At 31.1% G+C, this 15,078-nt stretch overlaps 2 protein-coding genes across 2 annotated transcripts in view; one reads left to right on the top strand and one right to left on the bottom strand.

Moving 5' to 3' along the window:
* Window positions 1-4,099, top strand: part of LOC113395959 (uncharacterized) — a 69,193-nt gene extending 65,094 nt beyond the window's left edge. The window contains exons 4-6 of the mRNA XM_026633707.2: window positions 2,053-2,188; window positions 2,353-2,612; window positions 3,421-4,099. Of these exons, the coding sequence (XP_026489492.2) occupies window positions 2,053-2,188; window positions 2,353-2,612; window positions 3,421-3,651 (627 nt within the window). The 3' untranslated portion in view covers window positions 3,652-4,099. The remainder of the gene's footprint in view (window positions 1-2,052; window positions 2,189-2,352; window positions 2,613-3,420) is intronic.
* Window positions 203-15,078, bottom strand: part of LOC113395947 (barrier-to-autointegration factor) — a 46,151-nt gene continuing 31,275 nt past the window's right edge. The window contains exon 2 of the transcript XR_010309259.1: window positions 203-215. The gene's annotated coding sequence lies outside the window, so the exon portion shown is untranslated. The remainder of the gene's footprint in view (window positions 216-15,078) is intronic.

Below are 15,078 nucleotides of genomic sequence, written 5' to 3'. Positions count from 1 at the left end.
AACCTTGGGAACTAACTTACTACCTAATGCTTTATCCGTTGTACCTGTAGTTATACTGGCTTACTCATTCGTCAAATCTTCTATTTTTGGCAGTATAGTATGTGATGAGTGGATGATGACAAAGCCCTACCACATAACAAAAGGTGGCAACTTGGTTACCACATAAAATCGTTGTTACTCTTCAGTCTTATCAGATACACACACACAACATATGTCTGTGCACTTGTGCACAGTGATATCTCCGGAGAAGATAGTATTGAGATTTAGAAAAAAAGGAATTGTGTTATAACTTCAAATTCAGTAGTCACCCCGATAAACTAAATTGCACAGCACATGTCTTGTGCTTAAATGCACGGTAAAATGCTCAAGATCTGTGTACTAGACGGACTATTTTTTCCTAAGCGTATTTACAAATACCTTTTAATATCTCGAACCTGCTAATCTAAATTACAAAAAGATCAAAAAAAACTTTACTTATATTGGTGATGAATTTTCTGCAAAACTTTTAAACATCTACAAATTTTCCCTATAAACGATACGATTCAGAAGCGACGTAAAGCGCGGGTGACGTGGTCCACCGTCCACAGCTTCACATATAAAGCTAAAGGTACCTCGCGCTTTCAAAGTTATGAGTAAAACTACCTGCATCGGATATGTAAACCTTAGTTTTGGACTGTTGAATTGTAAAAAAATATCCTGTAAAATACGAAAAGAATATCAAAGTTTATTTCGTATTTGAAATGAAATTGTAAATAAACATTCAACATTAATGTCAAAGGAAACAAAACTGAAAAGTGATTATTAGTTTACTTATATTTAAATAAACAAATGAATGTGCGTTTATTACCTTTCTATTGACTTCTTTCCTAAAATTTTAATTAAATTTCCCATATCAAAAAAGACAACATTAATAATGTGCCGGCCTGTCATATATACTAACTAATAATAATACTTTAATATTTACAACAACTAAATCAGTTGACTATGGAATCGGTGTTTAAATCTACACATATGCCTTGCCACGATTTGACTTAATATAGACAATAAAATACATCCGTACAATACATGCAATGCATTCATAGTTACTATATTTCAGTAGTTATACAATATTTTTCTTTCCAAGCTCCTCGAATCTGTCAATAATAGAAACCTCCTGACCGAAGGTCGGCTACGAGTATGTACATACACAAGTGTTCCCTCAATCTCATAGGCCGATAGGATGGTAATCCGATACGATATCGGCAAACCTTACACTCATTGATAGTCAAAGTAAACACTAGCATCGGTCGCGAGAGAAAACACCAAAAGCTGAGAACTAGCAAAGAAACTTAACAAGTATACCTTAATAAAGTTTTATGACCGTATACAATTTTTTATTAGTAAAATAGTTGAAAAATCTAAAAGTGTTTTTAAATTCTTCACATGTTTTTAAATTTAGCAACCGAGGCAGTACGGGCGTTTTCTGGGATTCTTTTGTGTAACCGTATGCATTGTCCAACAAAAGATTTACTGACTTCGCAGTTGAGTATTCAGGCGTAATAAGATTATTCCTCGTATTAATGTATGTGCATTAAAGTTTCTGATAAAATCGTTACTATTTTTCTAAATTGTATTATACTGTATGTATATGTCGTCTTAACTGGTTTCGGCAACGGTGGCCGATGTCACGAGGGACTAACCGACAACGCAAGACATAGAGACCAAGTGCGTGCGCCCACAAACACTCACTATCTCCTGTGATATCTCATGATTATAAGATGCGTTTGGACTGTAAGTCCGACACCACCGGAAGTAATAATCATTAATTATAATCCAATTATTTAGGATTCGCCCAGACCTTGCACTGGAAAAGATCTGACCGACTTTAATAGTCGACCGACTTTAATAATTAGTAGACTTTAATATTGCTGCCGCAAAAACCGCCTGCCAAATAATATTACCAAAAAAATAATTTCTTTATCAGCTCATACGACATCCACGCTCTGAGATAGATGGTCTCTATTCTACTCTCTTGGAAATCACACAGCTAATATATAGTATGATGAATTTTAGCAATCAACTCCCAACGCATCTAACGTGACGCTTTACCCAGCGGTGCTCGAGACAGGGGGACGCTACCGTTGCGAGGTGTCTGGCGAAAGACCTCTCTTCCCGACCGTCTCTGATCATGCTGATATGATCGTAGTAGGTATGAACACTTATTATTTACATCTTCATAATAAACCAATAGAATAAGATAAATTAAAAACAAATGATATTAGGAGTAATTTTTACATGCAAAAGATATACAATCAATCAACTTGACAGAGCTGTGAATCCTTTTTCTCGACTTATTTTAATTCAATTTTTCAGCTCTGCCCTCTACAGGACCAGTTATAACCGGTTCTCGACTGCGATATCAGATTGGGGATCGAGTTCAAGTAAACTGTACGTCTGGACGGTCGCGCCCCGCTACGAGGCTCTCGTGGTATATCAACGGTGAACCAGCTCCTCTTTCCAGTGTTCTTGAACCTGAGCTTTACAAACACGAAGATGGCTTAGAAACTACGAGTCTTGTCCTCGACTTTAAAGCTAAGCCGAAGCACTTTCGGAAAGGAGACTTAAAGCTGAAGGTAGGTTAAATTTCGAGAATTCGCGTCTTTCCCTGTTATGTAATCCAATAAAGTAATTATACGATTATGATATTTTAGACTAAGGAAATAAATAAGATTATACAGTAATGAAATCAGAAATTAAAAATTGTTATTGTCAAGTGTGCAAGAATGCTAGCAGCATTTCTCCGTTTAATAACAGTTCCGATCTTCTGTTATATGTTTCATAAAGGTTTATCAACAATACATTTAAAAACTTTTAAGGACGGATGCAATTGATACATTAGAACTAAGACAAATTAAATTATTCTATCTGTAAAGTTTTTTATGTTTTATGATATATATAAATAATATCCGCAAGATTTTAGGATTAATATAGGTACTAATGTATATAAGGGAAATATTTTAGGTTATTGTTAGTAGAAAGCAGACAGAAATCTTATAATATGTTATATATGTATGTTAAACAGTTTAAGTTGCTTAGCGCCTTCTAATTATATATTTTTTAGATTTATTCGTGAATATACGCCTATGTTTATTAAATAAAATAGTTTTATAAAATATGTACACACATATTAAATGGTAAATTCATAAATTATTTATATTTGCAAATATTATTATCGAAATAACGAAATATATAACAACGTTACATTGTTTTTTCTCAAAAAAAAAGTTGCCGTTTCATAAACGGATAACATAAATGCTCATTATCAATAAAAATACAATGAAATTGTACAACCTAACAAAAATAAAACAATATCAGAAGTTATTACTTGTTTTTGTTCCGTAATAAAATACTAATAATTAGATATTTATTTTTATCCTGTAGTGCCTCGCGACCATCGCTACAGTGTACTGGCGTAGCAACGAAGAAAGCGTGCAAGGCGAGCGGTCGAAGGGGTATTCCCGCTCCAAGGAGTCCCTCGAGGGCGCCTCGCGCGCCGACCGCGTGCAAGCCGCGAGCAAGTCCGGCTATCGCGGCCACAACATGCCCCCTTTACCGGTGATACTCCTATTAGCTCTCGTTCTCCATTTTCCAACGAGATTTTACAAAATGTAAGGAAACATTTTGCATTCCATTAATATTCGACACGTTTGAAGAAACTTAAACTCTCAAGAGCGTAATGGAAAAAGAAGAATAAAAGAAAAGAAAAAATTCCAGATTTTACTGACTGAAAGTTGTGACAGACACTAATTTAGACAGTAGATAACTAAATAAATTACAACAATAGTATTAAACATATATACACATAACTTCAGGTAAGAGTAACGTGAGAAATATTATGTCGCTTTAATTGTAAATACGACATTAAACATTATAAAAACTATATAAACGTGTATTTATTATAAAATAATAGTAAAGTTTAAACATGTATGTATTCCAATTAAAATTAATATTGTCGGCTTAATTTATTCATAATCATCTACTTAATAATGCTCCAAAGAGATAAATATTACCAAAGTATATAATATCCTGTTTGAATATATATATATCAAAGATATAATATTTAAAATTGTAAAGGCGACTATAACCATAAATCATACTGTTAATTTTTTTTTTCTTCAAAGTAAGTACAACGTTTTTGTCAAGAAAATTAAATTTGCTTTAGATATATACACATATAGCCATAAAAAACTTACCAAGATATATCTAATAAGTCTGTTTTCTACATTAAAAATGCAAATAACTGCATATTTATCACAAAGATAAGTTATGAGCATTTTTTGTCATGTTACTCAAAATATTTTTCATGACGAAGAATAATAACGAACAATCCAAATAATATAATAAATTATCATGACAAAGTTATTTTTATTATCTGTGGATATCATATTAATTAAATAGATAATATTTTGTTTCTAATTTACAAAATATGAAGGCCACCATTATGTAGCGGGTTGCGATATAAAATTTAAATTAAGAAGACAATGCTAATTTTAGTAAATTTAATCCAATCAGAGAACTGTACAGGAATGACTTGTATAGGAGATATTTTTATTTAAAAAAGGAACTTGTTCTGTAGTTAAAATATTAAATCGTAACTATTTATCGTATAGTGTATAGACACGCAGTCAATTTGCGGTATAACCGTTATAATGATAGGATAAAACAGTTATGTATTAAATTAAACTTTAAATTAGGAAATATAAAAAGTTACTTTATTTAATAACTATTATAAATGTTTTAAAAAATATATTACATAAAATTGGTACGTTCTGGCTTCAACGCGAATATTTCGCGTAATTTCCACATAATTAATTGATATTATTTTTTATTAATATAATTATGAAATTATTTTAAATTGTATATATGTGCACTTTCTATGCATTCTAAGAAAATAAAGTCATTAATATTTACAATTTTATAAGCGTTAAGTCAATAAGACTTTTCTATTTTATTTAACAAATAACTAACTTTTAAACATGCGGTAAAAATTATATACGACGACAATTAAACAGCCAAAAACATTTCAATTATTATATCTATACATACACAGAATGTATATTAAACGTTGTATAGCAGATTAAATGAATTGAATGAACAAAATTGAATGAATTGATGAATGAAAACATTTACATGATTTAACCATACAAGTACAATTGTAAAAGTAGAAAAGGGTTTAATATTTTCACAGTACCTGATATTATATCTTGTGAAACCTGTATTACAATAATTATAATTAGTTCTTTATGTATTCATTATTGATTTTAAAAATGCTTTTAAAATTAATTATTCATTTATATAATTATTTACATATCATATATGATTATTTAACTGAAATATACTTCAATTACTAAATTTGTTTATTAAATGTTTTTAATTAAAACTCGTATATATGAAAATGGTAAATGAATGAATATTGTTGCTTATTGTTATAAGAATATAATTATATAGTATGTAATATGTGTACATAATGAGTATAAACGCTCAAGGTAATAAATATAAGAAAAATAAGGTTGTTTTTTTTTTTGTATCAACAACCTGATTGTTTCAGCTTTATAGTGGCAAATAAATTATCATTGGTGATTAATTATTTCTTAACATAAACTATTTTATATTACAAAGCTAAATTTTAATGAGCTTATCCATATTATCGAATTTATAGTTATTAGATGTTTATTGAGAAAATTTATAAGCTCTATAACTTCATGCTATGACCTCAGATTATAAAACAAATGCAGATGGAGCGCGCGGAACATCAGTGTTGCAAAACCGTCAATATATTGCCTATCGATAGTTGACCTCGATAATTATTCAGGATATCTATAGTACTATCGATAGTATCATCTTGTTATCATATCGTCTTGTATTTCTCGTGGGGAGCTAGTATACGCTATTTAACGACACTATAAATACTATTGCTTACATCTTAACAATCGATAGATAATCGATCGTCTCTCGATAGTAGACTATCGACATACAACACTACGGAACATTATAGTGTAATGTAAATAAATTATGTTTCATTTCAAAGGAACGTATACAATTAACCTAAACAAAACCACGAACAGACCTAACTTGGGGAGTTAGATTTAAGGTAAAGTAAATTAATATTTGTCATTTGCCATTTATCAAACATTATTCTACTACCAGAAAGGAATATTGTGCTGTTTTTTCAGTTTGAATGGTGAGCAGGCCAGCATAATTGCACAAGGGACATAACATCATTGTTCCCATGGTGGGCGGCCACTTATCGGTGAGAGAATAATTAATTATACTCACTCGTATATCACTACACAACCCCAAGAGCCTCCTTATATTAAATAAAAATAGTAGCCGAATAGAACTATAAAACTTATTTTAAAGTATCATGCAAACTGGACTTAAATAGAGTATGTAATTAAAGGTAACAAATTTCTAGTTATTCTGTTATATATATTATTTGTTTCGAGAGTCTTTTCGCTACAAAGCTTAGATATTCTACAAGCTCCGCTGTGGTTGTTACTAAAGGCAGTCGCTGCATCGCGTCGCAGAATTCGTATTCCTAATCATATATTTTATAGTGGCTTAGCAACCCTAATGTCAATATGCTGTAGATATTACTCTAAAATACGTCGTAGAGTATTTTACATGGTGTAGTTTTAACTTTTAAAGCATATTCATGAGTGAATACTGGTCGTAAGGAATGAATTTGGAATAGGTATGTATATAACTATTTATAAAAAGATAATTTTCTAAGCCCTTGAATATTAAAAAACTGCTTAAACTATCCAGTTTAGTAACACAGATTTAATCAGTTTAGAGACGATAGCAAAGAATTCCCGAAGTTTAAATATTAGTGGTGGGCAGCACTTTTTTAGTAACTAACCAACCAACCTTACATTTTAGGTAAGTACAACATGTTACGGGAAATTGCACACACATTTACAGGGTTATTGGTAATTTGACGTATTCCCATTAGGAGGTGATAGGGGTGACTATTTGCGGTAAGTTTAACCCCCATACGCATGATGCAAAAGGGAACCATTTTTGTTACGGTTTTTTCAAAATAAGTCAAAAATGCAACGTCAAAAATTTATTTTAAACAAGTGTTAAGTTAAATCTCATTTTTCTTCTGATGTATAAAAACGATCAAACACTGGTTATTTATCAATATCAAAACAATTATAATCTATAAAATTTAAAAATGCGAGACCGAAACCGATATTATTTCAATATTGTTCTGAATTTCTTCCCATAAAACTGCCTTAAAAACAAAAAAAAAACGTTATAAAACTTTTCTTGCAGATTATTTTAAAAACATAACCATTTTCTTAGCTATCCATAAATGTATAACTAGGAACTTATTTCAAAGCAACTGAAAAAAAAATGACCACAAAGGACCCTGGTTAAAATTGTTTTTTTTTTATTCAAGTCATTTTAATTGAGTGTATAGGCGAATCCGGGGGACTGCCAGCGCTCAGAGGCGACAAATGAATATCAGAAGAATCCCAGACCATATTGTTAGTTACTAAGAGGATAAGAATTTATCGATTACTTGTTTTCGATATGTATATTTCCATTTATTATTACAACTACATTAGCATGAACTATCCAATAAGTAAAATTGTAAACAGAACCTAAAGCGCATTTAATAGCCACACAAATGTTACCTGCATTAATTCAACTGTTTGAGTTCAAGATATGAGGCAAGAATATATTGGTATTTATGTGAGATGCTGCAGGCAACTTATGAATGCCGTCTTCTCTTGAAGTACTACTTCAACATATAATACAGGAACATGTAGGGTCTGGAATGAATTACCATTGAATAGGTTTACGTGTTTAATTCTAACTCAGAAAGTATAAATAAGGTTATAAACTTATATAATTTTTTTTTTGTAATCGGTTATTAATCTTCCAATCACGATGAATGGTGATAAAATTCAAACTCAAACTCAAAATTCCTTTATTCAATATAGAAGCATTACACTTATTTATTGATGGTCAAAGTAAACACTACCACCGGTTCGGAAAAAGGAACACCTGAGAAGAACCGGCGAAAGAAACTCAGCGGGTCTTTTTTTTTTGTCAAATTAAGTAGATACATAATTTTATATGAATAGAACCAGCCAGGAGGCGATCGTTTCATTCCCAAGGTGTGCTATCAAACATAAACTCACTAATTGTTTACCTTTTGCACACAAGCGTTCCTTAACATTTTTTTTTTATTTGGCAACAGAAGCATTGTAGAAGCGTTGCCCCACAAAAGAGTTACAGACTCTATGCAGTCGAGTAACAGGAGTAACAAGATTGTGTTTGTTCCTTGTACCAATGTTATGAGAATCACATTTTCTCATAAAAACATTAATATTTTTCCGTACATACAAAACATTACAGAATATATATTGAGTAGCAACAGTTAATATCTTAATTTCTTTAAATTTATGCCTTAACTTGGCTCCTAGGTTATAGATTGCGCGAATAGCCCTCTTCTGCAGCACAAATATAGTATGGATAGCGGCTGCATTACCCCAAAGCATAATACCGTAGGACATTATACTGTGAAAGTAACTAAAATAAACTAGGCGAGCCGTATCAACATCGGCAAATAATCTAATTTTTTTGACAGCAAATGCCGCAGAACTCAATCTGGCGGGTGCCAATCCGTTTATATAGGGGAGCCACTGTAACTTGGCATCAAGAATAAGGCCAAGAAATTCAGTTGTTTCAACTGGATCCATCGATTCCCCATTGATAAGTACATCAGGTTTTACATTTCCCACGTGTGTTTTTCACAATTTTAGTTTTTTTATTATTCAGCCTAAGATTATTTACGCTAAACCAGTGTACTATATCAGACATAGCATTGTTTACTTCGTTATTTACTGTACCTGTTTCCTATTAATTTTAAAAACCAAAGAGGTATCATCAGCAAACAATACTATATCATGTTTGTGCACAACAAGAAAGGGCAAGTCATTTATGTATATATGATCCTTGTGGGACCCCCATACCAACTGAGACCCCAGGAGACCTTGTCCCTTTAACGTCAACCCTCTGAATTCAATTGTTAAGATAAGAAGTCAGAAGGTCGAGTGCACATTCTCTAATTCCATAGTGATATAGTTTCCTGACCAGTTTCATGTTTAACACAATTAAAGGCTTTGGATAAGTCGCAGAAAATCCCTAAGGCATCCTGCAACTTCTCCCAGGCTTCATAGATATTTCTTATAAGTTCGATACCTGCGTCGGTAGTCGAGCGACCCATCGTAAATCCAAATTGTTTTCTATGAAGCAGATTGAGGGTTGGTAGTATTGAGATTGGCCTATAGTTGTTAGGATCTGAAGAGCTACCAGATTTAAATATTGGAATGACTTTATTATGTTTCATCAGGTCAGGAAATACACCACGTTGAACACAATTATTGAATATTATTGCAAGATAAGGTGCAATCACATCAATAATTGAATTAATCACCTTTACAGAAATACCCCATAGATCAACAGTTTTCTTAATGTCTAATGACTTAAATGTACAAATTATGTCATTGGTGTTTACAGGGGTAAAATTAAATTTTATATAAAAAATGAAACTAAAATTACCGTTTATTTTCCCATTCCATTTTATAGCGTTATATATTTTAAGGGAAACTATTCCTAACATATTTATTAACCTTTGCCTGTTAAAACCAACTCAAAGTAATCCTGCAGTAAATAAAGAAAAATAAACGTAACAACAGAACGTCACTGCGCGAATTCCTACGAAGCGATTTAATAAATCTCTATTTGCGCGCCGAGCAGAAAGGCTTAAGCCGAGATATTTTTCTTCATTCTTGACGGGTGTGTGCTAACAAACCCAAAACACGAGCTTTTCGCCTCTCAATCTTACGAAATTCACAATATAGTATTATTACATCCCTCAGCTGCTATTTTTAAAATTAATGATATTAGTATTAATAGACTCCAATGTACATTACTCATATAACTCAGAAAATTGTTTAGAAGTATAGATAAAAAGGATTTTTAAATTTTAAAAATTGAAAATGTCCTCACAGAATGAATATGGCTAGTTAGCCTATCCCTTTCATCCCACATCCAAATCGTAGTTATTATCTATAACAGTCTTGACACGTAATTAAAAATTATATAAACCGTTGTGAATTTAGTCTCTTATGAGTCTCATACTATTACTTCTTTCGCTGACGCAGAGACAGAGCAACCCCTGGGGATGCGACATGAGAAGATAGCTCTACTAGTTTGGCACGATTTCTAACCAGACGATAGACTCCCAAAAAGTGATGTTCTAATTATTTTCTACTTTTTTGGTACATCTGACGGGATAAAATAAAAACGTTTAAGTTTCATAAAAAAAATACCTATTTTAACGTTACTATTATAAGAAAGTACGCCATTATTCACTCCAATCAAATATTATAAAAAAAATATTTGGCTACAACGATTTAGCTTGCAATAAATTTTAAAATCTTTTTTCGCAATTTTCCCCCTAGGCAGTTGCCTACACTGCCTAATGGATAATCCGGCCCTGACGTCCGTGGACACGACGCTTCAAGCCCTGTGATTGAGACCTCTTCGTCATACGTCAGCATTATCCTGTTACGACTCACCATGACCGGCACTGAAGGTGTTTAGTGTGCAGTCTGGTACTTGGCCAGGAGTGACGTACTCTGAATACAAATGCTTTTTATAATGTATGTATATGTATGGTGTAGGTAATTAAAAACAAATTAATAGCGTAAATATAATAAACAGAAATGTATTTAATAATATATTAGGACTAATATTTTTCTATTATATTTGTACTAAACTTGTAATTTAAAAACATTGCACAGTTTGTCCAAATCCTACCTGAAACCTATCCTCTTAGGGCTACGAGCATGAAATTGTTCTTTTATAATATCCGCTGTATGACGATTTAACACGAATTGTGTTGCACATTTTTGAGCTTAAGATTTACTTTCAAATAGAATTAAATTATTTTGTTATTTGAAGCGAAGTTTTTAATTTTTTTTTCAAGCAAATATAAAAAAATATCACGTAATTATAAAGATATTTTAATATCATAAATATTTGTGATAAATTTTGATTGTAATTAAATTTTTTTAATTGTTATTTAAAGAAAATCGAATTGTCTGTGTACTTACATTTTTAATTACGTTGAAGATATTATTTTTATTTGACTGATTTCACATTTTCAACATCGACTAACTATAGGCTGACTAACATATAGGGTGTGAAATGTTTCAACACTTTTAATAACTAATGATTGAATATAATATACCTATGTATATAGGCATTTCTAAATGCGCTGTTCAAATGAGGCAGTATGTATATTTTATACAATAAGTGGCGACGTACAAAAACTACTGACGAATCTTTGCTTTTCCTTCATTATTTCAGCCTTAGGGGAGGATTTTTTAAATTTAAACGGGAAAGCCCTTAAGCTTCCCTCAACTCACAATTGGCAAAATACTTAGGAAAAGAAAAAAGATCCAAATTGATAATCTCCTCCTCTCTAAAGTCGGATAAAAAGTAGTAATTTATCCAAAATATTCAATTCTACTTTGTATTTATGTTAGAGGATAAAATCCGATGGATATATACTTTATTATTATTTTTTTAAGATATAAGTGACAATCAATCAAAAGGCTCGTCTCATGGAAAGTGACTACGCTACCCATAGCCATCTGCAGTACCTGGGGGCTTGCAGGTGCGTTGCCGGCCTTTAAGAAAAGTGTAGTCTCTTTTCTTGAAGATTCCTAAGTGGTATCGGTTCAAAAAACCTCCGGTGAAAACTAGTTCCACAGAGTGGTTGTGCGAGGCAGAAAATTCAAGATATCTAGGTGGTTATTCAAGTAGGCTTTTATGTAGGCACATTGACTTGTATTAAATAAAAAGCGGAAATCAGGTAGGAATGAAGATTCTACTAAGTACTGTCAAGAAACTAAGTAATTCCTCTTTCTTATCGAGTTATATCAATCAAATACAATTAAATTAATATATTATGTCTATCGTGCCTGAAAGTCAACAAGCACTAACTCTTTTTAAGATTTTCTAACATCAAAGTATATAAACTTATGTTGAGTAGTTTACCTTATTTATAAATGATGTTTAACAAAGGCTTTAAATTTAAAAATTCACAAAATTAGGTGATCAGATTACTCCACTCAGCGTTAAGCTTTTTTAATTTTTGCAACATTTGCAGGTTTGTCCAAAAGTCACGGGAAGACCAAATATGGTAATTTTTCAGATATCATCTAATATTATCCAGATTTGGTAGGGATTTTCCAACAGTATTTATATTATTATATACTACTTATCAAAACAAATACGTTTTAATACGTGGTTTAGAAATGTAAATACTCGGCTTTAAACAATTATCGTTTTAATACGTGGTTTAAAAATGTAAATACTCGGCTTTAAACAATTATCGTTTTTCAACTATAAAAAATAAACGTAACAGATTTTTTTTAAAATTAAGATTAAAAATTGTATTATCCAAAGCTGATTAATAAAGCAGACTCGAAATTCAACGGCTGTTGCAGGATTTATATAAACATAAATACTTATGTACAAACTATAAATCCTATAAACAAAGATATAAATCATAGCAGTCTAAAAAAAACATCTCATAATCTATCAAGAGTAACAGTGCAGAAATAGCCCTTGAATCTTTCATTTTCTAATCAAATCCTTGCTCTCCATTAAGAACGGGTTATTCCGATGCAGATTACGTAACACAATATCTCATCATCGTTAATTTAATCAATCTTTAAATAGCTTTTGTCAAACTCAGAGACAAGAAGTAACTCGCGGCCCATTTTTTTCGACACGCATATTTCCTCACATTTTTCTTTACCACTGAACACTAGATAAAAAATTAACATTTAACTGAGTATGGGTTGCTAAAACCTTAGAATATTATCGATATCGATAAAATCTCCCCAAAATTGTAAATAGAATAGGAATGGGTAAATAAAACAGTCCGTTATGTTCGTTGTTTTAATGAATGCTAACAGATCTAATTATCGATTACATCACACGTACCAACGGATCACACAATATTACTGTTATTGATCATCACAATCTGATTGTCTTACAAAAATTCACAAAAAAAAGCGGTAATATTTTTAATACAAAATGTTAAAATATATTAAATATATCGTGTTATAAAAAATGTAACAACTACTAAAATATATATATAACATCTAAAAGATCTTCTTAAAACGATATGTGTTGTGTATTGTTATGTAATATATAAATTAGAAATAAACCAGTTAAATGTTAAAGTATTAATTGTTACATTAACTAGAAGTAATTAGGAATGGGTACTTTTAATTTGTACAAGGTTAAACTGTAAACTAAGATATCACAGCGCGATTCTCTCCGTGACGAGGATAGCAAAATATAAAAATTGACTTTTTTTAGGTTTTTTTTATCTTCAGTACTCAGGACAAACTACAGCCACATGTACAATATTAACCAGTCTGGTTTGTCCCGGGTTATTTCAGAAATACTATGATGATTAAATAAATACGCATATATTAATCTCTTAATCCAAAAAATTTTTGTTCAATTTGCAGTTAAACACTTGGACTTTGGAGTAATATTACAAAAACATTTATTAAAGTATAACAATTCGTCTTATTGCCTCCACTGGTGTTAAGGCTAGTTCATTTTTCGCTCAGAGGATCGAAGTTTCAATTCAACGGGGAACAGCTGTTAACATTAACATTCTTGCCACTATTCCATACGGTCATCATTTCTAAAGTTGCTTTTTTTATTTGTAAATTATTATTAATGTAAATAAATTAATAAATAATAATAATAAGTTAATAATAATAAGTGTTCAAGCTGCTAACACATGTATTCCGGGCTACTCCGAATAATTGTTTGACGGAAAAAGCAATTTATTTTTTATTAGCCCGACCCTGACAACAATCTTACATTACAACAGTGAGGGAATTAAAATTATATATTAGATTTGACTCGAAAGGATTCATAAAAATATCCTAAATCCAATTAAAACCTATATAAATACTGTTATGACATGTTGTTAACATATTCATTAAGTTGTACACAGATAAAAAAACAAATCATAGACAAAGCTGTCAGCGATTTTAAAAATCTATAAGACTATCGAAACGCCGCGCCGTGATTTCTTAGCTATTGATACCTCACGATTAAAAAAAATGTACGAATAGCTTTTACAATTCAAAACAAAAAGATTTTGTTGTTACAAATATTTCAATACACGTATTATTCGAATATTTTAGATAAATCTGGTAAGATAAAACTGTGTTCGTTTATTAAGATTACGACCGTTTAACTGATTGGGAGCACAAAAAAGAAAATGAATCTTTAAATATTATCTGTAAAATGTTTTAGAAACCTATATTTAATCGGCAATCTTTTAATCGGATGTCATAATATAAATCATCATTTTTAATCTATATTATAAAACATTTTTTTAATTAATATTAAAACCATACTATTCATATTAACACGCTTACATTCGCTTTGCCCGCAACATTAAAAATCCAATGTTTTGTTGTTTTTTTTTTAGCATCAATTTGAAACTCATGCAACTCTTGCAATACAATAATATGGTACCATCGACGTATGGCGTGATGTTGGCGGTAACAGCCAACGGGAGACCATCTAATTTGTGCTCGTTAATCGTGTCAATGAGTATTTTGGTAATATTGTGATTATAAAGATCTGCTGCTGGACGAGACAGTACTTATTTATTACTAAACAACAGTTAATCACTCCCATTATATACCCAGAATCAAATAATAAGTTAAAAATTAATTAATACTTATTTCGTATATCTGTAAAGGTCAAAAGAAAACCGAACGATTGGAGATAATAAAATATTGCCCTTTACTCATACACGTCCTTTTTCTTTGAACTCGTAACTATAGTACAGAATAAACATAAAACTATTAATGTGCTCATAAAAGCGTGATTTAACTCCTGGTTCTGAAACGCTAATCAAAGTCAGATTAGTTAATCTCAAACGCTTATTAATAAAAAAGAAAA

This window comes from Vanessa tameamea, chromosome 10 (genome assembly GCF_037043105.1).
Source record: "Vanessa tameamea isolate UH-Manoa-2023 chromosome 10, ilVanTame1 primary haplotype, whole genome shotgun sequence".
NCBI lineage: Eukaryota > Metazoa > Arthropoda > Insecta > Lepidoptera > Nymphalidae > Vanessa > Vanessa tameamea.
The sequence above is the reverse complement of the archived record's forward strand: the minus strand, read 5'-3'. Positions and strand labels throughout refer to the sequence as shown.